General features: G+C 49.7%; 1 protein-coding gene across 3 annotated transcripts in view; it reads left to right on the forward strand.

The window, feature by feature from the left end:
* LOC119964478 (transmembrane protein 275) overlaps window positions 1–25,724 on the forward strand; it is a 59,900-nt gene that overhangs the window by 30,378 nt on the left and 3,798 nt on the right. The window contains exon 1 of one of the 3 annotated variants that reach the window (XM_038794024.1): window positions 6,891–6,965. The exons of the other annotated variants lie outside the window; for them this stretch is intronic. Coding sequence (XP_038649952.1) covers window positions 6,948–6,965 — 18 coding nt within the window. The 5' untranslated portion in view covers window positions 6,891–6,947. Of the gene's footprint in view, window positions 1–6,890; window positions 6,966–25,724 lie in introns of those variants that run through there. 3 annotated transcript variants of the gene reach the window in all.

The raw sequence follows: 25,724 nt of genomic DNA on the forward strand, positions 1-25,724 counted from the left end.
CACTCTAACCCGAGCCAAGGTGGACGAACCTCACATTTGCTTGGATTTTCCCAATTTTGACAGCATGAATATAGTATTGAATTTGTGAAAAAAGGAATCTCAGTGCAAACCAGCTTTCTATTATCCCAGCCTTAATTATGGAGCGTACATGACTGATTGAACCTAAGCTGTTCGGTCCACAACTTGCCATGCAGCAAAGATAACCCTCACATTGCTCACCTTAAGGAATCTCAGCAAATAAAGAGATATGGGGAAGAGCAAAGGAGTTGGATTAACTGGATAGATCTACTAATGAGCTAGTCCATTACACAATGGGCTGAATGGCCTCCTTATGTACGATATCATTTTATGAATTTATGGGCAGGATTTTCCCTGCAGGCTTCTAAACCGTGACACAAGTCTAAAAGATGAGTAGGAAATCCACACTTTGTAACTTTCCCTGGAGCAGCCAACTAATGGTCAGAGAGCAGGCTTGCTGTCCAATTGAGGACGGCTGTCAGGCTCTTGGAGTTGGAGGGCCACTCAGAGGTCTCCCAGCTCACTGTAACTTTTTTTAAAGCAGGAAGAATGGGTTTTGGAGCCAGTTTACCAGTGGGGAGGGGTTTTTCAGGGAGAGCCACTCTTAAGGGTGGCCTGCAGCTGCAGCCAGGCTGGGAGTGAGGGCCTCTAGGCCTCCTGGATTGCTGTCTCCCTTAATCATCTGCTAGTGGGAGGCCATCTCCAAGCAACTGGACTGGCTCTGCTGCCACCAGTTACCTGGTGGTCAACTGGGAAATCTTGGTCCACCTCCCTTAATTGGCCTTAAGTGGCCAATAACTAGTTTAATTAGCCACCCATTCCATCTCTACAAAAATAGCCCAGGAGCGGGATAGCACTGGGGAACCAGCATGCAGGCTGGTTGGTGTTACCTGCTTCTAATTCCATGAACTTGCATTTGTATTGTGTCTTTTAACATAAACGTGTTTCAAAGATGGGTGTGGGGAAAAATAAATGCTGAACAACGTAACCAAAATCTCACTCAAAGAGTTCATAAATAAGTTCATAAAATATAGGAGCAGAATTAAGCCATTCGGCCCATCGAGTCTGCTCCGCCTTTCTATCATGACTAATATGTTCCTCATCTGCTACCTACAATGTTAGAGTCCAAGAGCTGGATTGCGAAATCAGCCAGAGCATTTTCCCCATAGAACACATGATCTAGGAGAGGAGGTAGGCAATTTAGCCTCCCGAGCCTAAATACCCTCAATGTGATCATGGCTGATCTCATCCTGTCCTCAACTCCACCATCCTGCCCGTTCTCCATAGCCCTTCAACCCATTACCGCACTCTGGGGTAGCGAATTCCACAGATTCGCAACCCTTTGGGAGAAGTAGTTTTTCCACAAATCTGTTTTAAATTTGCTATCACTTATTCTAAAATGATGACCTCTTGTTTTAGAATGCCCCACAAAAGGAAGCATCAGATCCACGTCTACTTTATGCATAACTTTTAGCATCTTGTAAACCTTAATTAAATCTCCCCTCATTCTTCAAAACTCCTGGCCTAAATCAATCTCCTTTCATACGACAAACCCCTCATTTCTGGAATCAATCTCGTGAGCCTCCTCTGAACTACCTCCAATGCCACAACATCCTTCCTCAAATAAGGGGACTAAAACTGTGCACAATACATGATGATCTTTATTATTGTCACAAGTGGGCTTACATTAACACTGTAATGAAGTTAGTATGAAAATCCCCTCGTCGCCACACTCCGGCGCCTGTTCGGGTACACTGAGGGAGAATTCAGAATGTCCAAATTACTTAACAGCACATCTTTCTGGACTGGTGGGAAACCAGAGCACCCGGAGGAAACCCACACAGACACAGAGAGAATGTGCAGACTCCGCACAATTAGTGACCCAAGTCAGGAATCAAACCTGGGACCCTGGTGCTGTGAAGCAGGTGTGGTCTTACCAGTGTCCTGTATAGTTGCAACAACACTTCCTTACCTTTATACTCAATTCATTTTGCTATAAATGCCAACATTCCATTCGCTTTCTTTATTATCTGCTGCACGTGCATGCTCGTTTTCTGTGACTCATGCACGAGGACACCCAGATCCCTCTGCAATGGAGCACCCCAAAGTCTCTCCCCGACCAAAATGAATGACTTCATACTTATCCACGTTAAACTCCATCTGCCACATTTTGGCCCACTCTCCAAACCTATCTATATCCATTTGTAAGGTTCTTATTTCCTCATTGCAATTTACTGTCCCATCTATTTTTGTGTCATCTGCGAATTTAGCTATAGAACCTTCTATCCCTGTATCCAAGTTGTTAATATAGATTGTAAATAGCTGGGGCCCAAGGACTGAACCATGTGGCACCCCACTAGTTACATCTAGCCATCCAGAAAACGCTCCATTTATCCCAACTCTTTGTCTCCTGTCATCAGCCAGTCTTCTATCCAAGCTAATAAGTTACCCCTAATTGCATGTGATCTCACCTTGTGAACCAACCTTCTGTGTGGCACCTTATCAAATGCCTTCCGGAAGTCCAGATATACTACATCTACAGGATCCCCATTATCCACTTTGCTTGTTACGTCCTCGAAGAACTCAAGCAAATTAGTCAAACATGATTTGCCCTTCATTAAACCATGCTGACTCTGATGGATAGCTCTTTGGCTTTCCAAATGTTTGAAAGTGTCCTGTTGTCTTTGAAAATTAATTCTAACAATTTCCCAACAACTGATGTAAACTAACTGGTCTGTAATTTCCCACATTCTGCCTCCCTCCCTTTTTGAATAAGGGTGTTACATTAGCATTTTTCCAATCCACTGGAATCTTTCCCGTGTCCACAGAATTTTGGGATATCATAACCAATAGATCCACCAGCTCTGCTGGCACTTCCTTTAACACTCTAGGGTGGAGGCCATCAGGCCCTGGGGACTTGTCTGCCCTCAATCCCAAAAGTTTTTTGAGTACAGTTTCCCTATGATGCTGATTGTTCCAAGTTCCACCCTTTCTATTACCTCTGAATTGCCCGTTCCTATAGGAATGGTACTTATGTCCACCACCGTGAAACCTGAGGCAAAATATAGATTTAGTTTATCTGCCATTTCTGTGTTCCCCACTATTAACTCACCAGTTTCATCTTCCAAGAGGCCAACATTCACCTTTGTATGTCTCTTCCCTTTTATGTACCTCAAGAAGCTTTTACTATCCTTTTTGATATTCTGTGCTAGTCTTATTTTGTAATTTACCTTAGCGCTTTTTCTTTCATTTTTAGTATCCCTTTGTTTATGTTTGAAAGTTTCCCAGTCTTCCAGTCAGCCACTGACCTTTGCAATATGATATAACTTAGTTTTTGTCTTAATAGTGTCCTTGACATCCTTGTTTAGCCATGGATGTTTGTTACCCCTCTTCCCATCTTTCTTCCTCATTGGGATATATTTTAGTTGTGAGGATTTGAGTATCTCCTTAAACAACTGCCACTGCTCATCAGCTGTCCTACCTTTTAGCCTTCCTGCCCAGCCAAATCTGTCCTCATACCAATGTAAACTTTGTTTAATTCCAGACACGAGTGTGGGACTCCACTTTCTCACCCCCAAACCGAATCTTGAATTCTACCGTACTCTGGTCACTACTCCCTCGAGGATCCTTAACTATGAGGTCATTAATTAATCCTTCCTCGTTACAGAGTAGCCAGCTCTCTGGTTGGTTCCCCAACATACTGTTCCAGGAAACAATCTCTAATGCATTTAACGAACTCTGCCTCCAGGCTACCCTTGCCAATTTGATTCCTGCAGTCTATGTGCATATTCAAATCACCCATTGTTATTGCCGTACCTTTCTTGCAAGCCCCCAATATTTCCTGGTTTATACTGTGCCCTACTGTAGAACTACTGTTTGGGGACCTACAGTTTACCCTTATCAAGGACTTCTTCCCTTTGTTCTTTTTTATTTTTACCCAGACTAATTCGACAGCTTGATCTCCAGTGCTTATATCATTTCTCATTACAGCACTGATCCCTTTCCTCACCAGCAGCGCTACTTCCTTTTCCTTTCACCCTATCTTTGCGAAATACTGCGTACCTTTGGACATTCAATTCCCAGACTTGGTCTCCCGGTAACCACGTTTCAGTAATCCCCACCAAGTCATAACCTTTTGTTTCTATTTGCACCGTTAGCTTATCAGGTTTGTTACGAATGCTTCTTGCATTTAGGTACAAAGCTTTTAAATTTGTTTTGAGGTTAAATTTCCCTACTCTTCTTTAATTCCTTGGTACATAAAGACGTTCACCTAATAATAATAATAATCTTTATTGTCACAAGTAGGCTTACATCAACACTGCAATGAAGTTACTGTGAAAATCGCCACATTCCAGTGCCTTTTCAGGTACACAGAGGAAGAATTCACTGTCCAATTCACCTAACAAGCACGTCTTTCGGGACTTGTGGGAGGAAACCGGAGCACCCGGAGGAAACCCACGCAGACACAGGGAGAACGTGCAGACTCCGCACAGACAGTGACCCAAGCTGGGAATCGAACCTGGAACCCTGGTGTACTGAAGCAACAGTGCTAACCACTGTGCTACTGTGCTGCCCTCTGTTCTGTTCCCCATTTAAATATTCTGGTAACCATCCACCATATTGCTAACCTGCACTCTTACCTCCTTTTTTAAAGTGGCTTTTGTAGTTTCCCCTCCAACTCACCCCTCCCCGCCCCACTATTTTGTTTATAGCCCTATCTATAGCCCTAGTAACGCGATTCGCTAGGTCTGTGGTCCCAGCTGATTCAGATGAAGACCGTCCCATCGGAACAGCTCTCTCCTTCCCCAGTACTGGTGCCAATGCCCCATGAATTCAAACCAATTTCTCCCACACCATTCTTTGAGCCACGCATTACCTGCTTAATCTTATTGCTGTTGTGCCAATTAGCTCATGGCTCAGGTAGTAATCCAGAGATTATTACCTTTTTGGTTCTGCTTTTTAATTTAGCTCCTAGCAGTTCATACCCGCTTAGCAGAACCTCTCACCTTGTTCTACCCATGTTGTTGGTGCCAACGTGGACCGCCGCAATTGGACCTTTACCCTCCCAAGTTCCTCTGCAGCCCAGATGAGATATCCTGAACCCGAGCATCAGATAGCCAACACAACCTTCAGGATCCTTGACCCTGGTCACAGAGAACAGGGTCAATGCCCTTAACTGTACTATTTAGGCTCAGGAGGCTAAATTGCCTACTCCCGCTCCGAGATCATGTGTTCTATGGGGAAAATGCTCTGGCTGATTTCGCAATCCAGCTCTTGGACTCTAACATTGTAGGTAACAGATGAGGAACATATTAGTCATGATAGAATGGCGGAGCAGACTAGATGGGCCGAATGGCCTAATTCTGCTCCTATATTTTATGAACTTATTTATGTACTCTTTGAGTGAGATTTTGGTTATGTTGTTCAGCATTTATTTTTCCTCACACCCATCTTTAAAACACGTTTATGTTAAAAGACACAATACAAATGCAAGTTCATGGAATTAGAAGCAGGTATCACCAACCAAATTGCCCTTAGTGTCGAAAAAGGTTAGGAGGGGTTATTGGGTTACGGGGATAGGGTGGAAGTGAGGGCTTAAATGGGTCAGTGCAGACTCGATGGGCCAAATGGCCTCCTTCTGCACTGTATGCTCTATGTTCTATTTGTGCCTTCTCACTTTGCGTTCCTAAATATTTCTGACCAAGAGGAAGAGAGGGCAACCTATGTGTTCCTCAATGTGCCAATGCTATTTGACGGGAGACCTTGTTTGACTGCTGTCGCCTTCTTTCTCACAGAGCAACATTTGTTCTTTCTCCTTCACAACATGGCTGAATTGAGGATTCTCCGAGTGGTATCACAGGTGTGAGGGTAAATGCTATGCATTGGATTTCAAGGTCAGCAGCAAAGCGCTCTCTGCTGGCCTCGAGGAAAGCTACCCACAGAGGCCTAGCCATCACTGTGGCAAGAACTTCCCTTTTACCCATGCCAGTTTAAATCTGGTGCCTAGCCAAGGGGATACTCTGGTGTCCATCAGCAATGATGTTATCAAGCAGGTTAAATAGCCAATCACATAGCCAATCACATTTAGGGCAGCAGGGTAGCATGGTGGTTAGCATAAATGCTTCACAGCTCCAGGGTCCCAGGTTCGATTCCCGGCTGGGTCACTGTCTGTGTGGAGTCTGCACGTCCTCCCCCTGTGTGCGTGGGTTTCCTCCGGGTGCTCCGGTTTCCTCCCACAGTCCAAAGATGTGCGGGTTAGGTGGATTGGCCATGCTAAATTGCCCGTAGTGTGCTAATAAAAGTAAGGTTAGGGGGGGGGGGGGGGTTGTTGGGTTACGGGTATAGGGTGGATACGTGGGTTTGAGTAGGGTGATCATGGCTCGGCACAACATTGAGGGCCGAAGGGCCTGTTCTGTGCTGTACTGTTCTATGTTCTATCTACATTGAAATATTCCCACAGACTGAAAACCAGGTGACTCTAACTTAAATTTCACAGATGACAAAATAAATGAATGGGGCACGCTAGAAGCTGAAATATCATAAGCAAACTTGTTTAAAAAAAAAATCTCAAGTTAATTTTTGTTTATCATTTTTAATTAAATTAATTTTTTTTTCATAATTAAGAAACTGGACATTGCACAAATATAACATTAGTTTTTCAGGGCCAGAGCAGTTTTTCAGAAGTAATTATGATTTTAGTTTGCTGATAAACAACTGAGTTTGGTACCACTGCAACGGCGGAGGGCGCACTTCATGATTACATAGTTCCGCTGCATGTGATGTCAAATTCAATGATTAAAGAATTGTGATTATTAAAATACAACAGATTTGCAGAAAAGCTGAAGCAGATTTGTGAAGTTCTCTCTGGAATACAGGGCTCTGCTCACCACAGAAGAAACAACCCAAACGGCAGTCAGAAAACTCTGCTTATGAAGTTACACTTTGCTGTACGTTATTTCCCAGATTGCACGTGAAATAAGGGTGGGTGCTTACGCCACCATTTTCTCAACCCCTGAGCTCACCCCCATAAAATGGGGCGGGGGGGGGGGGGGGGGGGGGGGGAAGAGCATCAAAATTGGCAGTCCTTCCATCATTTTGAATAGATATTCATGCATCAATTAGATTTATTACCAAGCCAAGTGACCCTGATAATTTTGCTGCCCATGCCATAAAACGTTTGGAGTGGGCAGTTGGGCCGGAGTGGATGGGACTGATGGAGCTGCTGGCCAATCGAATTGGCAAGGAACTCCAGAGGTTGCGACTTTATCCACAGTGAGGGGCGGAGGCCCCAAACTTGCCTTGTTAAGCCCGTCAACCCATAGTGCGTAATGGCTGTGTAAGGGCAGACCACTCCACGTCAGCTTGTCAACCAAGGAGGTGGCTGGGACACACACACAATCCATGTAATCAGTGGTGAAGAAAGCACGTATACCAGCGAACACAACATAAGCCAAGTGTGTGAGCAGAACTGTTCCTGGATGATTGGGAATTACAATGCCATTAAAAAAAACAGATATTCCTCATTCATAAAGGTTTAACTTTTGACATGAAACTAATAGTATTAACGTACAAGTTGTTGTCGGCTCAGTGATTACAGTTTGGGGACTGCTTTTAACAAAGCATTCCATGGAGGCGTACATTCCCTGGAGGCGTACAATCACTGGCAACAATTCAAAATTATCTCATTTAAATGTGCAAATGTGGACTGCAGAGGCTGGATTCTGCAATAATGGGGCCATGACCCCACGCCAGTGTAAAAACGCTGGCGATTCACTCTGTACTTCCCTTTAAAAAGTCCTGAGCGATTCTCCCAACGGCAGGGGGCTGACAAGGCCCCTGAGTGGTTCTCGCAGCTCTAGCTGCGGGTACGGGGCCCTGCACTTCTGGGCGGGAGTCCGTGCATGAAAATGGCGGCGGCCTGCAGTGGCCACCCCGTGTGACATGGCCGGCTCACACCGCGGACTGTGATGGAAGAAGTAGGTCCCCCCGAGATCGCACGCGCCCGCGGATCAATGCCGCGTGATCGCTTGCCTGCCCCCCCCTCGCCCCCCGGTGAACAATCCCCCCGCTCCCCCCCCCCCCCCCCCAACCAGGGTGGCCGCGGACTGAGTCCACAGCCGCCACCCGATGCTCCCGACGGCCGATAGGTGGTTAGAACCACAGGGGGGGGGGGGGGGGGGGGGGCTCATTCGATATCCCCTTACCCGCGCCGCGTAGTTCGCGTGTGTGCAATTCTCGAGTGATTTCCCGGCGACCGGAGAATCGCAGGAGCGGCCACCGGTCAAAATTTCAGGATTGATGCCGATTTTCCGCCCCCACGCCGAACGCGATTTCAGAGCGGCGCTCGGAGAATCCAGCCCCAGAAGTTTCTATTGGTTTTATACAGTAATGGTGGTAAACACTGATAGTTGTGCCATCATTACTACTGCAAGATGTTATGTTCCAAAACATCACAAGCAGAGGCAGATTTCTAATGAAACACACTGCGCCTGGGCACAAGGCTTCAGCCAATGAGGGAATCCCACACCGGCCGGTGCTCCAGCCAATGAGGGAATCCCACACCGGCCGGTGCACTGAAAATCCAATCAGAGCTTAACTACTATGCACTTGCTGATGTTTGTGGACACTCTCTGAAAACAGAGTAAACGGGGTCCAGCGAATGATGCACCTTCTCAGCCCATAATCTTACACTGCAGCAAACACGGCTGAGATTGCCATGACAAAGCAGGGTCCTGAGCCACACCAGGTGATGTTTATCAAGGTGCAAACAATTGCCTCCTAAAATGGAATCTGCCAAAGAGAGCCGTTGGAATTTAAGTGCATTGAGAACACAATTTGACTTTCGGCTGGGTGATTTATCAGGTGTGGTAAACCATTGTATTGCATTGTGTTGTGTTATGCTGTACATTGCTGGGCTTATCCCGGCTGGCTCCGCCTCTGGCTCTTCCCCTCGGGCTCATGTACAAAGGTGGCAAGTCTCCGCCTCCGACCCAGTTTGGGACCAGAGGCCAGGAGGCTTGCTGTTTAGTGCATTAAAGCCTCAGTTACGTTCATCACTCGTCGTGTGTTTATTGATGGCATATCAATTTAATACAGTAAACAGCAAGCCTCCTGGCCTCTGGTCCCGAACTTTAATGTAAGACTCTGGAGGTGGCACTGGAAGCCGAGCCCCAGTAATAGGGCAGCGCAGAGATGGGCAAGGACATAGAGTTTGAATTTAGCATACTCTACGCCTTGTGCAGTAAGGGTCGCGACACAGTAGCCCCGGATTTCTACTGCGTGGGATCTGGAAGCCAGGGAGATTTTCTGGGTCATGGGTAAGATTGGGAGCGAGCAACGCCTTATCGTATTTGGGTGTATGAAGCTGTCTGTGCTCCCGGAGTCAAAAAGGCAGGCCGTCTCATGCCCATTGATCTGGACGGTCATCATAGACTTCTTGAGGTGGTGCGGCCGAGACTGGTCGAGCGTGATGGAGGCGAGCTTCGGAAGGCGGTTGGTAGGCCGGTCAGGGGTAGCTGTGGCCAGCGTATGGTCGGGTGAGCTGGGCACCCAGGAGGCTGCGGAGTGGTTCCAAGATGAGTCATGCGTAGCGGGAGGCATCGGCAATGGCGTCCAAGATGGCGGCCCCCCTGGGTCGCGCGTGGCGGTTGGAGGATGCGTTAAAGATGGCGGCCCCCATGAGTCGCACGTGGCGGCCGAAATTGAAGATGGTGGCGAAGATGGCAGCGCCCACGGGTCGCACATGGCGGGTGGCTTGGCAGCTGGGGACAGCCCCGACAGGCAGCATGCAGTGCTGCAGGGCCTACAAGTTTTAGGGGGAGATCAGGTCTGGCAGGCTTTTGCAAAGTGGCCCTTCTTCCCACAGCCGTTGCAAGTCGTGTTCCGTGCCGGGCATCGTTGACTGGCCGCAAAAGTAGCACCTCGGCGTTGGCGGGCCGCTGCACGGCACAGGCTTGCGTCGCACCCGGGTCGGTTGATGGCTGCGCCCACGAGGCCCACGAGGGTGCTGCGCGGTCAGAGGTGTAGGCCTCCATGTTTTGGGAGGCCACCTCCAGCGAGTTGGAGAGTTGCACTGTCTCTGGGAGGCCGAGTGTCCCCCCTTCTAGTAATCGCTGGCGGATATAGTTTGATTTCATGCCTGCAACATAAGCGTCCCTGATCAGCAGCTCCGCGTGCTGGGTAGCTAATAAAGCCCGGCAATCTCAGTTCCCGCAGAGTATACGCAAAGCACGCAGGAATTCTGCAAGTGATTTCCCAGGGCGTTGCCGCCTCGTGGCGAGGAGGTGCCTAGCATACACCTCGTTAACGGATTTCACATGTTGTCCCTTCAGCAGCATTATTGCCTCTGCATACGAGGGGGCGTCCCTGATGTGAAGAAAGACTCTTGGCCTCACCCGTGTGTGGAGGATCTGCTTCTTCTGGAGGTCTGTGAAGTCTTCGTTGAAGGATCCGAGGTACGCTTCGAAGCAGCTTAACCAGTGCTCAAATGTTTCTGTGGCGTAGGCTGCCTGTGGGTCCAGCTCCAGGCGATCAGGCTTGAGAGATGAGTTCATCTTTAGAAGTCAATACACTGCCTTCGAGGCAGATGTCCGCCTCTACCACTTCCTCAGGGTTCTCTGCGGTGTCACCAATGGGGTCTCGGTCTTCCAACGCGAAATGGGTGAATGGTTGACCAATACACGCTGCGGACCACGTTCCCGTACTTAGATAATGTCACCATCTGCAGCCATGACGAAAATCTCCGGCACTTCATCCACACCTCCTGAACCTCACCTGCAATAAGGAAAAATGCGTTTTCCGCACAACCTGCCTAGCCATCCTTGGCTATATTGTGGAAAACAGAGTCCTAGGGCCAGACTCCAACCGCATGCGCCTCCTCCTGGAACTCCCACTCCCCCAGTGCCCCAAGGCCCTGAAGAGATGCCTGGGGTTCTTCTCTTATTATGCCCAGTGGGTCCCTAATTATGCGGACAAGGCCCTTCCACTTATTAAATCCACCATTTTTCCCCTGGCGGCTGAGGCCCGCCTGGCCTTCAACTGCATCAAGGCAGATATTGCCAAAGCCGTGATGCACGCTGTGGACAAGTCCATTCCGTTCCAGGTGGAGAGCGATGCGTCCGACTTTGCTCTGGCCGCTACCCTCAACTAGGTGGGCAGATCAGAGAGTAGTGTGTTATCATATTTGTTAGTTTAATCTAATCTTACTTATTTGTTTCACTGGTCAAAGTATTAAAATGAAAGAACCCACAAGTATTTTATTACTCAATAAATAATTTGTCATCACCTGGAAGACTTTTACTATTTATCATTAGAATTCAAGACAACTCGGCAAGGCAAATGAGTAATATTTATATTACAATTCTGTAATATAACAGGCCTCTTGCAGGCGGCATGGTGGTGCTATGTTTAGGTCTGCTGTTTGGGACCTGCATTCAATCCCGATTGCGGATCACTATCCACGCGGAGTTTGCAAATTCTCCTCGTGTCTGCGTGGGCTTCACCCCCACAACCCAAAGATGTGCAGGGTAGGTAGGTTGGCCAAGCTAAATTGCCCCTTAATTGGAAAATAAATTGGGTACTTTAAATTTATTTTTAAAAAGGCCTCTCGCCCAGACATCCTCCACCCTTAAAATGAATCTACACTTAGTTGCGACCTCCTGTTCAGTGTGGTAGTCATACTTGACTCCGAAGGGCTGCCTAAGAAGATGAGGACTTGTGACTTTTCTTTATATCTTTTCTGAAGTCTCTGTTGTACCCACCATGTGAGAGGCCTAAAACAGGGTGCAGTATTCTACGTGAGGTTTGACCAAAGTCATCAATTTGCCTCCTGGCCTAACCTGGTATAAGTTATAAAATGAGATGTTATTTGTTTCTCCTTCGTTTCAATGTCACTGCTGCAGGCAACATTACTCAGCTAAGTGGCTGAACAGGGGCTCTGTGCTTGCTGTGCCCAAGTTACACTTAGGCTGGCGAGATAGAGGACAAAATGAATAACTTAACTCAATTGGCCATGTCACTTTTGTTTCTGATGGTTTGTAGATGTAACCAGCCTTCCCTGACAACAGAAATCAGAAAAAGAACACATTGAGCTTCTCATATAACAGAAGGTTTGAAAACACTGGGTTGGATTCTTCGATTTTGAGGCAATGTCCCCACGCCGGCGTGGGAACTGTGGCATTTTACCACAGAAGAAATGGTGCAAAACGGCCACCAATCCTCCATTTTGCTGGGGGCTAGCAGGGAGGCAGCGCAGAGCACCTGGCTCCAACTGCCCATATGGCCTGGAGAATTGCCGGATCCATGGCCGCGCATGCGCACGGCAGCAGCCTGCAACAGCCGTGCCCTGCAACATGGCGGCGGCCACTCGTGGACCCGGCGGGCAAAATAATGCCCCCCTTCTGGCCAGCTCTCGCGCCCCGGACCCCCAGTGCCCCCAGCCCCTGATAGAGTTCCCCCTGCCCGTGAATCGGCCCTCCCCAGACTGTGGCGGCGCTGGACTGAGTCCGCAGTCGGCACGCAGAGTTCCTGATGGATGAGACCATGAGGGACTCCTGCCGTCGGGAACTTGGCCGGTTGAGGACGGAGCGCCGTCGGGAACACAGCCGGTCGGGGGCAGAGCATTGGAGGCGGGTCTCAGGCAATGTCCTGCGGCCGTCGATATGTCGTGTGGCATACTCCCCGGACACGTCACTTTGGAGGGTGCACCCCCCCCCCCCCCCCCCCCCGCCCCCCCGATTTGGACGTGAACTGTGATTCTCCGGCCGATCGCCGAACGCTATTTCACCGTCAGCGATTGGAGAATCCAGCCCGCTCTATCTGGCTGGTGGTTAAATAGAAAGTTAAGGGAGTTCGATTGGTTGAGAAAGATCCTCTGTGTTCCTGACTTTCCAGTGATTAACTTTCAAATTAATAATTCTCACTAACGTGATAGAGTTTTTCGTTCGAGGAGGGCAGTGGATGTTATCTATATGAACTTCAGTAAGGCCTTTGATAAGGTCTCTCATGGCAGACTGGTACAAAAGGTGAAGTCACACGGGATCAGGGGTGAGCTGGCAAGGTGGATACAGAACTGGCTAGGTCATAGAAGGCAGAGAGTAGCAATGGAAGGGTGCTTTTCTGATTGGAGGGCTTTCCAATGTATTGGTGTTCCGCAGGGCTCAGTGCTGGGACCTTTGCTGTTTGTAGTATATACAAATGATTTGGAGGAAAATGTAACAGGTCTGATTAGTAAGTTTGCAGACGACACAAAGATTGGCGGAATTGTGGATAGCGATGAGGACTGTCAGAGGATACAGCAGGTTTTAGATCATTTGGAGACTTAGGCAGAGAGATGGCAGATGGCGTTTAATCCGACAAATGTGAGGTAATGCATTTCGGAAGGTCTAATGCAGGTAGGGAATATACAATGAATGGTAGAACCCTCAACAATATTGATAGTCAGAGGGATCTAGGTGTACAGGTCCACAGGTCACTGAAAGGGGCAACACAGGTGGAGAAGGTAGTCAAGAAGGCATACGGCATGATTGTCTTCATTGACTGGGACATTGAGTATAAAAATTAGCAAGTTATGTTGCAGCTGTATAGAACCTTAATTTGTATAGTGTTCAATTCTGGTTGTTACACTACCAGAAGGATGTGGAGGCTTTAGAGAGGGTGCAGAAGAGATTTATCAGGATGTTGCCTGGTATGGAGGGCATTAGCTATGAGGAGAGGTTGAATAAACTCGGTTTGTTCTCACTGGAATGAAGGAAGTTGAGGGGCGACCTGACAGAGGTCCACAAAATGATGAGGGGCATAGACAGAGTGGTTAGTCAGAGGCTTTTTCCTAGGGTAGAGGGGTCAATTACTAGGGGGCATAGGTTTAAGGTGCGAGGGGCAAGGTTTAGAGGAGACGTACAAGGCAAGTTTTTTACACAGAGGGTAGTGGATGCCTGGAACTCGCTGCCGGAGGAGGTGGTTGGAAGCAGGGACGATAGTGACGTTTAAAGGGCATCTTGACAAATACATGAATAGGATGGGAATAGAGGGATACGTACCCCGTAAAGTGTAGAAGATTTTAGTTTAGACGGGCAGCATAGTCGCGCAGGCTTGGAGGGCCGAAGGGCCTGTTCCAGTGATGTACGTTTCTTTGTTCTTTGTTCTTTGAATGAATATGGAGTGCAGATCTAGTGCCGGAGGCTTCTTAAGTTTAACAAACAAACTTTATTTACAATGTTGCTTCAGAGAGATCCCCATGCTAGATGTTCTTTGATTGTTCAGACCATGTGACCCTTACTCAGTCAGGCTGACCTTAATGTGACAATCACCATGCCGGGTTGGACAAGACAATAAGAGGAAGCAAAGGGAAATAGTTTTGAAAGAGGATTCTACATGGTAAAGAGCATGATGAAAGCATAGTGAAGGAAGTATGGCAAAAGAATGCCTTCTGGGGTAATAAGAATTGAGGGTGTAGGCAGGAATTGCTGGCTGGAAATGATTTCCCTCACAGGGTAGGCCGAGGCATGAGAGATTTGAAAGCAAGAGTGAGGAGCTTAACATCAAGCATTGGTACAGACGCACAATAACCTCTCTATCTTCTGCTGCTGTGGGTAATAAATACGCGTCTATGTCTATTTTGTAAAGGATTTTATTCCAAACACTGTCAACAAAATAACACAAGCTTAACATCCAATCAAAGTGTACAGTTTGTACATTTTCCCCCTATTAATTTGCCCCCCCCCCCCCCCCCCCCCCGCCATGACAAATAGCTCCTCAAAGCTATTTTTCTTTCTTTCTTTCTTTTTTCTTTTTTCTTTTTCTTTTCATTGGTATATTTATATATTTTTTTATTTTCTTGGGAATTGTAATTGTATAAGTTAACCGAAGGTTAAAGACATGGCAGGAGATCCCAGACCCATGTCATGCTCCTCGTGTGCGATGTGGGAGCTCAGGGACACGTCCACTGTCCCTGGCTCCTTCACGTGCAAGAAGTGTGTCCAATTGCACTCCTGTTAGACCGCTTGACAGCTCTGGAGCTGCGGATGGACTCAGTTTGGAGCATCCGCGATGCTGAGGACGTCGTGGATAGAACGTTTAGCGAGTTGGTCACACCGCAGGTGAACATTACTGAGGGAGATAGAAAATGGGTGACCAAAAGACAGAGCAAGAGTAGGATGGCAGTGCAGGTGTCCCCTGCGGTCATCTCCCTGCAAAACAGATATACCGCTTTGGATACTGTTGAGAGAGATGGCTCACCAGGGGAAGGCAGCAGCAGGTTCATGCCATCGTGGCTGGCTCTGCTGCGCAGCAGGGCAGGAAGAAGAATGGCAGGGCTACAGTGATAGGGGACTCAATCGTAAGGGAAATAGACAGGCAGTTCTGTGGACACAATTGAGACTGCAGGATGGTATGTTGCTTCCCTTGTGTAAGGGTCAAGGATATTTTGGAGCGGCTGCAGGACATTCTGCGGGGTGGGAGGGTGAACAGCCAGCTGTCGTGGTGCACATAGGCACCAACGATATAGGTAAAAAATGGGACGAGGGCCTACAATCTGAATTCAGGGAGTTAGGAGTTAAACTAAAAAGTAGGACCTCAAAGGTAGTAATCTCAGGATTGCTACCAGTGCCACGAGCTAGTCAGAGTAGGAATGTCAGGATAGATAGGATGAATGTGTGGCTCGAGAGATGGTGCAAGAGGGAGGGATTCAAATTCCTGGGGCATTGGGACCGGTTCTGGAGGAGGTGGGACCAGTACAAACTGGACTGCACCCGAGCAGGACTGGAACCAAAATCCTTGGGGGGGTGTTTGATCGAGCTGTTGGGGAGGGTTTAAACTAATGTGGCGGGGGATGTGAACCAAGCAGGAAGTTGATAGATAGTAAAACAGGGACAGAAACAAAAGGCAGTAAGGGGGAAAGTGTAAGGCAGAGAAGCCATAGTCAAAAATCAAAAAGGGCGACAGTACAAGGTACAGTGATTGAGGGGAGCTCAGTGAATAGGGCAGTAAACTAAAAGGAATAAAACGGGAAGTAAAGACATAAATGATAAGCGACACTGCAGGTTGTTATATGAAGATATGGGTTCAACGACAAGGAAAATTAGGAGAAAAGTTAAGAGGAAATATAACTTAGGAGAGGTTACTGATCGAGGTGTTAAGATTTAAAACAGAGGTATAAAAGCCAACATAAGTGTACTTTACCTGAAAGCTCGTAGTATTCGGAATAAGGTAAATGAGTTGATGGCGCAAATCATCGTGAATGACTATGATTTAGTGGCCATTACTGAAACATGGTTAAAGGATGGTCAAGACTGGGAGTTAAATATTCAAGGGTATCAAACTATTCGGAAGAACAGAGTGGATGGTAAGGGAGGTGGTGTACCTCTGTTATTTAAGGATGACAACCGGGCAATAGTAAGGGATGACATCGGTGCTATGGAGGATAAGGTTGAATCCATTTGGGTGGAAATCAGGAATAGTAAGGCAAAAAAAATCACTGATAGGAGTAGTCTATAAGCCACCAAATAGTAACATTATGGTGGGGCAGGCAATAAACAAAGAAATAACTGATGCATGTAGAAATGGTACAGCAGTTGTCATGGGGGATTTTAATCTACATGTCGATTGGTTTAACCAGGTCGGTCAAGGCAGCCTTGAGGAGGAGTTTATAGAATGTACCCGTGATAGTTTCCTGGAACAGTATGTAATGTAACCTATGAGGAACAAGTGGTCCTAGATCTTGTCCTGTGTAATGAGACAGGATGTATTAATGATATCATAGTTAGGGATCCTCTTGGAAGGAGTGATCACAACATGGTGGAATTTAAAATACAGATGGGGGATGAGAAGGTAAAATTAAACACTAGTACGTGGGTACGTGGGTTTGAGGAGGGTGATCATTGCTCGGCACAACATCGAGGGCCGAAGGGCCTGTTCTGTGCTGTACTGTTCTATGTTCTAGTGTTTTGTGCTTAAACAAAGGAGATTACAATGGGATGAGAGAAGTGCTAGCTAAGGTAGACTGGGAGCAACGACTTTATGGTGAAACAGTTGAGGAACAGTGGAGAACCTTCCAAGCGATTTTTCACAGTGCTCAGCAAAGGTTTATACCAACAAAAGGAAGGACAGTAGAAAGAGAGAAAATCGACCGTGGATATCTAAGGAATTGAAGGAAAAAGCATACAAAGTGGCAAAGATTAGTGGGAGACTAGAGGACTGAGAAATCTTTAGGGGAAACAGAAAGCTACTAAAAAAGCTATAAAGAAGAGTAAGATAGATTATGAGAGTAAACTTGCTCAGAATATAAAAACAGACAGTAAAAGTTTCTACAACTATATAAAACAAAAAAGAGTGGCTCAGGTAAATATTGGTCCTTTAGAGGATGAGAAGGGAGATTTAATAACGGGAGAGGCGGAAATGGCTGAGGAACTGAACAGGTTTTTTGGGTCACAGTGGAAAACACAAATAATATGCCAGTGACTGATCGAAATGAGGCTATGACAGGTGAGGACCTTGAGATGATTGTTATCACTAAGGAGGTAGTGATGGGCAAGCTAATGGGGCTAAAGGTAGACAAGTCTCCTGGCCCTGATGGAATGCATCCCAGAGTACTAAAAGAGATGGCTCGGGAAATTGCAAATGCACTAGTGATAATTTACCAAAATTCACTAGACTCTGGGGTGGTCCCAGCGGATTGGAAATTAGCAAACGTGACACCACAGTTTGAAAAAGGAGGTAGGCAGAAAGCGGGTAATTATAGGCCAGTGAGCTTAACTTCGGTAGTAGGGAAGATGCTGGAATCAATCATCAAGGAAGAAATAGCGAGGCATCTGGATAGAAATTGTCCCATTGGGCAGACGCAAAAGGCAGGTCGTGCCTAACTAATTTAGTGGAAATTTTTGAGGACATTATCAGTGCGGTAGATAACGGGGAGCCAATAGATGTGGTATATCTGGATTTCCAGAAAGCCTTTGACAAGGTGCCACACAAAAGGTTGTTGCATAAGATAAAGGTGCATGGCATTAAGGGTAAAGTAGTAGCATGGATAGAGGATTGGTTAATTAATAGAAAGCAAAGAGTGGGGATCAATGGGTGTTTCTCTGGTTGGCAATCAGTAGCTAGTGGTGTCCCTCAGGGATCAGTGTTGGGCCCACAATTGTTCACAATTTACATAGATGATTTGGAGTTGGGGACCAAGGACAATGTGTCCAAGTTTGCAGACAACACAAAGATGAGTGGTAAAGCAAAAAGTGCAGAGGATACCGGAAGTCTGCAGAGGGATTTGGATAGGTTAAGTGAATGGGCTAGAGTCTGGCAGATGGAATACAATGTTGAAAAATGTGAGGTTCTTCATTTTTGTAGGAATAACAGCAAACGGGATTATTATTTAAATGATAAAATATTAAAACATGCTGCTGTGCAGAGAGACCTGGGTGTGCTAGTGCATGAGTCGCAAAAAGATGGTTTACAGGTGCAACAAGTGATTAAGAAGGCAAATGGAGTTTTGTCCTTCATTGCTAGAGGGATGGAATTTAAAATGAGGGAAGTTATGCTGCAATTGTATTAGGTGTTAGTGAGGCCACACCTGGAATACTGTGTTCAGTTTTGGTCTCCTTACCTGAGAAAGGACGTACTAGCGCTGGAGGATGTGCAGAGGAGATTCACTAGATTAATCCCAGAGCTGAAGGAGTTGGATTATGAGAGGTTGAGTAGACTGGGACTGTACTCATTGGAATTTAGAAGGATGGGGGGGGGGGGGGGGGGGGGGGGGATTTTATAGAAACATATAAAATTATGAAGGGAATAGATAGGATAGATGCGGGCAGGTTGTTTCCACTGGTGGGTGAAAGCAGAACTAGGGGGCATAGCCTCAAAATAAGGGGAAGTAGATTTAGGACTGAGTTTAGGAGGAACCTCTTCACCCAAAGGGTTGTGAATCTATGGAATTCCTTGCTCAGTGAAGCAGTTGAGGCTCCTTCATTAAATGTTTTTAAGATAAAGATAGATAGTTTTTTGAAGAATAAAGGGATTAAGGGTTATGGTGTTCGGGCTGGAAAGTGGAGCTGAGTCCACAAAAGATCAGCCATGATCTCATTGAATGGCAGAGCAGGCTTGAGGGGCCAGATGGCCTATTCCTGCTCCTAGTTCTTATGTTCTTATGTTCAAATATAACCATGAACGGCATCCACTGTACCTCAAAGCCCTCATCTGACCACCTTCAGGCAAACTTGATTTTCTCCAACCTGAGAAATTCTTACAGATCCCCCAGCCGTGCTGCGACCCCCAGGGCCCAGCTAACCTCCAATTCAAAACCATCCATCACCAGACAATCAGAGAGGCAAAGGCCACAATATTGGCCCATCTCCCCTCCAGTAGCTCCGGCACCTCCGACACCTCAAAGATCACCACCACAGGGTCCCGCTTCAGCACAACCCCTGCAATTCTCTGAAGAGTCCCGAACACAGCCTCCCAAAAGTTCTCCAACTCCTCACACACCCTCCCCAGAACATATGAGCATGATTCGTCGGCCCCCTCCCACACTTCTCACACCCGTCTGCTGCTAGCCCTGAAAAAAAAACACTCATCCGAGCCTGAATCATGTGGACCCTGTGCACCACCTCAAATTGTATCAAGCCCATTGTTGTGCAGGAGGTTGAGTGTTCACTCGCCGCATTGCACCAAATTCCCCATCCTATCTCCCTCCCTAACTCCTCCTCTCACTTTCGCTTGATCCTTTTCACTACTGTTTTTCCCTGCTCTCCCACCCAGCCATTGTAATGATGCGTAGACATGTAACCAATGGGTAATCAGAACCAGACACAACCAATGGTTAATCAGAACACCCAGCAGTGGCATCACCACAAGAGGGCATCACATGGCGACTATAAAACATAAGACACACAGGCCCTCAGCCCCTTTCTCTGGCAGAAACCTAGACAGCAGGATGTGTGTTGCAAGTATCACCGTCACGCCGCCACATGTGGTTTAGAGTCAGTCTATATAGCTAGTCAAGTTTACTGTGTTACTTGAGTCAGGTCAGTAGAGTGTAGAACTCATTTAGGAGCTTTGTCAATTGATCAATAAATACATTCAACGTACTTCGAAGTCTGGAGTATTCTTCGACAGCCCTTACAGCAAGTAGCGGCTTATGTTACTCAAAGTAACATAACAATACATCCATATCCCCAATCTTGCCATCCTCCATTCATCCGGAAGCAGCAATTTCTCCAGAAGAGTATATTCCCGTATCTGAGGTAACGAAGGCAGCTGCTAATGCGCCAAGTCCTGCACCTGTCATTACCTAAATTCACTCCCTCTTGGAAACCTCACCCGCAGCTCCTCTAGCCCAGCAAACCTTCCCTCCAAAAACACAACCCACACCAACCCTTCTCTCTCCACCGCCTGTACCTCCCATCCATCCCCCCTGGTATGAACCTATGATTTCCACACAATGGCGTCAACATTGACATGTGACCCAGTTTAAAGTGCCTCTTCAGCTGGTTCCTGATTTTTATAGACGACTCCTCCACTCGTATGCTTCCCCTGAGCAAGCTGACACGGGGCATTCACCAGAGACCCCAGGCTGGTACCTTTACAAGATGCCTCCTCTTACCTGCCCAGTGCACCCCCTCCCTCTCCCAGCATCATCTCACCTTCTCCACATTCGCTGGCCAATAAAAATGCAACAAGTTCGAGACCTCTAACCCCTCTTCAGCCTCTGCATTTGCAACAATGCCCTCTTCACCCTTGGCACCCTCCCTGCGCACCCACCCTCCCCAAAAAGCCCTTGGGGAGAAATTCGGGAGGGACTGAAACACAAACAGAAATTTTGGCAGCACTTTCACCTTCACAACCTGCACCCTTCCTGTCAATGTCAGGTGCAGCGTACCCCACCTTTTAAGGTCTCCTTGTTCTCCTTCACCAACCCCGTCAGGCTCCACCTATGCATTATGGCCTACTCATCCGTCATCTGGATCCCCAGGTACCGAAACCACTCCCTCACCACCTTAACTGACAGAGTCCCAAGTTCAATCCCCGTCCCACGCATTCACTGGAAGCACCTCACTTTTCCCCACATTCAATTTATAACCCGATAAAGCATCAAACCTCTCCAGTAAGCCCATGCTTTCCAACGGGTCCGACACGAATAATAGGTCATTGGCGTACAACGGCACCCGGTTCTCCCTGCACCCCCTGACAAACCTCCTCCATTCAATCCAGGCCTGAAGTACCATCGCCAAGGGCTCAATCACCAACACAAACAACAGCGGCAACAGCGGGTACCCCAACCTCATTCCCCTGTTCAACCCAAAATACCCCTTGTTCGTCTCATTCGTTTCACACTTGCCATTGGGGGCGGGTACAACAACCGGACACATGCCGCAAACCTCGGCCCAAACGCAAACCTCCCAAATCTCAAACAGAGACCTCCACTCTACCCCATCAAAGGCCTTCTCCATGTCCATGGACACTATCACCTCTGGTACTCACTCCCTGACAGTGTCATAATTACATTCTGCAAACTCCTAATATTACTAGAAGTCTCCCCTTCTCAAGTGGACAGCACGGTAGCATAGTGGTTAGCACTGTTGCTTCACAGTGCCAGAGTCCAAGGTTCAATTCCTAACTCGGGTCACTGTCTGCACGGAGTCTGAACGTTCTCCCTGTGTCTGCGTGAGTTTCATCCGGGTGCTTCGGTTTCCTCCCACAAGTCTGAAAGATGCGCTGATAGGTAATTTGTATATTCTGAGTTCTCCCTCAGTGTACCCGAACAGGCGCCGGAGTGTGACGACTAGGGGGATTTTCACAGTAACTTCATTGCTTACTTGTGACACTAATAACGATTATTATTATTAGTGGTCGAAGGCCATATACACCGTTATATACACTGTTATATTCACTGTTACATGGGCAGCATGGTGGCGCAGTGGGTTAGCCCTGCAGCCTAACGGTGCCGAGGTCCCAGGTTCGATCCCGGCTCTGGGTCACTGGCCGTGTGGAGTTTGCACATTCTCCCCGTGCTTGCGTGGGTTTCCCCCCCACAACCCAAAGATGTGCAGGCTAGGTGGATTGAACACGCTAAATTGCCCTTTAATTGGAAAAAATAAATTGGGTACTCTAAATTTATTTATTTTTTAAATTCACTGTTACTGCATATCATTACATCCCCTTTCCTTGACATTTTTAAAACATATTGCACATCATTTCTGCAAACAATATACATGATATGAATAACAATGTAATTTACAAAATTCACAAATTTTATTGTCCAATCACAGATTCAGCCACTCTCGTTTCTTTATTATCCTTGTCGACCTTCTCAACTTTGGTATGCTTGGTGAACCTGTGTTACTACTTTGAACATCTGATAAGGTTGTGTCACTGTTTTGATTGTCGTTCTGTATATTCAAGTCTGACTCTTCCAAAGTTTGTGTTGGTTCAGGTTAATAGATGTCTTCACTAACACCATCATCTTGCCGTTCTTAAGCAGGTTCTTTTGTTTTCAATAGTGCCTGACGATTTCTTCTCAAAATCTGTCCTTGTTCTGTCATTACAGTGTATGATCTTAGACCTGCTTCTCGTAGTACAGTAGCTTTTCTAGACCATCCATCAGGATCCTCAATCCTGACAACATCGCTTAAGACGGTTTAAGACTCTTGGTTGTACAGATCATAATATGCCTTCTGTATTTGCTTCTGAGGTTCCAGCTTGTGTCTTAACTTTTTGTTTTCCCTTGTCTTTGTGTGGAATGGCAATATGGGGCGAAATTCTCCGCGGACTGACGTGACGCCCATTTCTGGCGGGAAAAAGCGGTGCGGCTGACTCCGGCGTCAGGGCCTTCTTTTAAGCCGGTAATCTCCGTTCCCGAAAGGGCCAGCAGCGGACTGACGCGATACGCGTCAGTTTCACCCGCTGCGGAAGTGGCGAGTCCCGGCGTTTGTGTGGTGGGGAGAGAAAGACGACGGGGGTGGGGGTGGGGGGGGGGGGGAGGAGGAGAGACCCGGCGTTGGGGGGGGGGGGAGAGGAGGAGAGACCCGGCATTGGGGGGGGGGGGAGAGGAGGAAAGAGAGACCCGGCGTTGGGGGGGGGGGGGAGAGCGAGGAAGAGAGACCCGGCGTTGGGGGGGGGGCGAGGAGGAGAGACCCGGCGTTGGGGGGGGGAGAGGAGGAGAGACCCGGCGTTGGGGGGGGGGGGAGGAGGCAGAGAGACCGGCGTTGGGGGGGGAGGAGGAAGAGAGACCCGGCGTTGGGGGGGGGGGAAGAGGAGGAGAGACCCGGCGTTGGGGGGGGGAGAGGAGGAGAGACCCGGCGTTGCGGGGGGGGGGGGGAGGAAGACAGACCCGGCGTTGGGGGGGGGGGGGAGGAAGAGAGACCCGGCGTTTGGGGGGGGGGAGGGGGGAGGAAGAGGGACCGGGGTGGGGGGGGGGGAGGGAGGAGGAAGAGAGACCCGGCGTTGGGGGGGGGGGGGGAGGAAGAGAGACCCGGCGTTGGGGGGGGGGGTGAGGGAGGAGGAAGAGAGACCCGGCGTTGGGGGGGGAGGGGGGGGAGGAGGAAGAGAGACCCGGCGGGGGGGGGGGGGGGGGAGGAGGAAGAGAGACCCGGCATTTGGGGGGGGGGCGGAGGAAGAGAGACCCGGCGTTGGGGGGGGGGGGTGAGAAGAGAGAGACCCGGCATTTGGGGTGGGGGGGGGAGAAGAGAGAGACTCGGCGTTTGGGGGGGGGGAGGAGAAAGAGAGACCCGGCCTTTGGGGGGGGAGGAGAAAGAGAGACCCGGCGTTTGTGGGGGGGGGGGTTGCGGAGTTGAGAGGGGGGGAGGGAGGGAGGGAGAGGGGGAGAGGGAGGGAGGGAGGGAGAGGTAGGGAGGGGGTGGTTGCGGCGTTGAGAGGAGAGGAGAGGGGAGAAGGGGGTTACCTGCGTTGAGAGGAGAAGGGGGGAGGGGGTTACGGCGTTGAGTTGAGAGGAGAGGAGGGGGGGGGTTACGGCGTTGGGTTGAGAGGAGAGGAGGGGGGGTTGCGGCGTTGAGTTGAGAGGAGAGGGGAGAAGGGGGTTACCTGCGTTGAGAGGAGAGGGGGGGAGGGGGGTTGCGGCATTGAGTTGAGAGGAGGGAGGGAGGGGTTTGCGGCGTTGAGTTGAGAGGAGGGAGGGAGGGGGTTGCGGCGTTGAGTTGAGAGGAGAGGAGGGGGGGTACCTGCGTTGAGAGGAGAGGGGGGTACCGGCGTTGAGAGAGGGGGGCGGCGTTGGAGGGGGTAGGGGTGGTGAGGGGGGGGTTTGGGGTAGGGGGCAGCGGCGTGCAGGGGGGGGGCGACGGATGGCCGGGGCCAACACACCGTCGCCCCCCCCTGCACGCCGCTGCCCCCTACCCCAACCCCCCCTCACCACCCCTACCCCCCTCCAACGCCCCTACCCCCCCTCACCACCCCTACCCCCTCACCACCCCTACCCCCTCCAACGCCCCTACCCCCCTCCCCACCCCTACCCCCCTCCCCGCCACCCCTACCCCCCTCCAACGCCGCCCCCCTCTCTCTCAATGCCGGTACCCCCCATCTCAACGCCGCAACCCCCCCCTCAACGCCGGTACCCCCCCTCTCAATGCCGCAACCCCCCCTCAACACCGGTACCCCCCTCTCTCAACGCCGCACCCCCCCCACTAACACCGCACCCCCCCCCCCCACTAACGCCGCCCCCCCCACTAACGGAGGAAGGAAAGAAGGGGGGGAGGAGGAAGGAGGGGGGGGGGGGGAGGAGGAAGGAAGGGGAGGAGGAGGAAGGAAGGGGGGGAGAAGGAGAGAGGGGGGGGTGTGGGTACCGGCCTTCAGAGGGAGGGGGGTGTGTGGGTACCGGCCTTCAGAGGGAGGGGGGGGGGTGTGGGTACCGGCCTTCAGAGGGAGGGGGGGTGTACTGGCCTTCAGAGGGAGGGGGGGTGTGTGGGTACCGGCCTTCAGAGGGAGGGGGGTGTGGGTACCGGCCTTCAGAGGGAGGGAGGGGGTGTTGGTACCGGCCTTCAGAGGGAGGGGGTGGTGGTGTGTGGGTACCGGCCTTCAGAGGGAGGGGGGTGTGGGTACCGGCCTTCAGAGGGAGGGGGGGGGTGTGTACTGGCCTTCAGAGGGAGTGGGGTGTGTGGGTACCGGCCTTCAGAGGGAGGGGGGTGTGGGTACCGGTCTTCAGAGGGAGGGAGGGGGTGTTGGTACCGGCCTTCAGAGGGAGGGGGGGGTGTATGGGTACCGGCCTTCAGAGGGAGGGGGGGTGTATGGGTACCGGCCTTCAGAGGGAGGGGGGTGTGGGTACCGGTCTTCAGAGGGAGGGAGATGTGGGTACCGGCCTTCAGAGGGAGGGGGGGTGTGGGTACCGGCCTTCAGAGGGAGGGGGGGTGTGGGTACCGGCCTTCAGAGGGAGGGGGAGGGGGTGTGTGTACCGGCATTGAGAGGAGAGGGGGGGGGACCTTGCGTTGAGGGGGGGGGAACCCGGCGTTGAGAGGGTGGGGGGTTGCGGCGATGAGGGGGGGTTGAGTGGGGGGGGGGTTGCGGCATTGCGAGGGGGGGTTGCAGCGTTGAGAGGGTGGGGGGTTGCGGCGTTGAGGGTGGGGGGTTGCGGCGTGAGAGGGTGGGGGATTGCGGCGATGAGGGGGGGTTGAGTGGGGGGGGTTGCGGCGTTGTGAGGGGGGGTTGCGGCGTTGAGAGGGTGGGGGTTGCGGCATTGAGGGTGGGGGGTTGCGGCGATGATGGGGGTTGAGGGG

The sequence above is a fragment of the Scyliorhinus canicula genome, chromosome 4, assembly GCF_902713615.1.
Source record: "Scyliorhinus canicula chromosome 4, sScyCan1.1, whole genome shotgun sequence".
Lineage (NCBI taxonomy): Eukaryota > Metazoa > Chordata > Chondrichthyes > Carcharhiniformes > Scyliorhinidae > Scyliorhinus > Scyliorhinus canicula.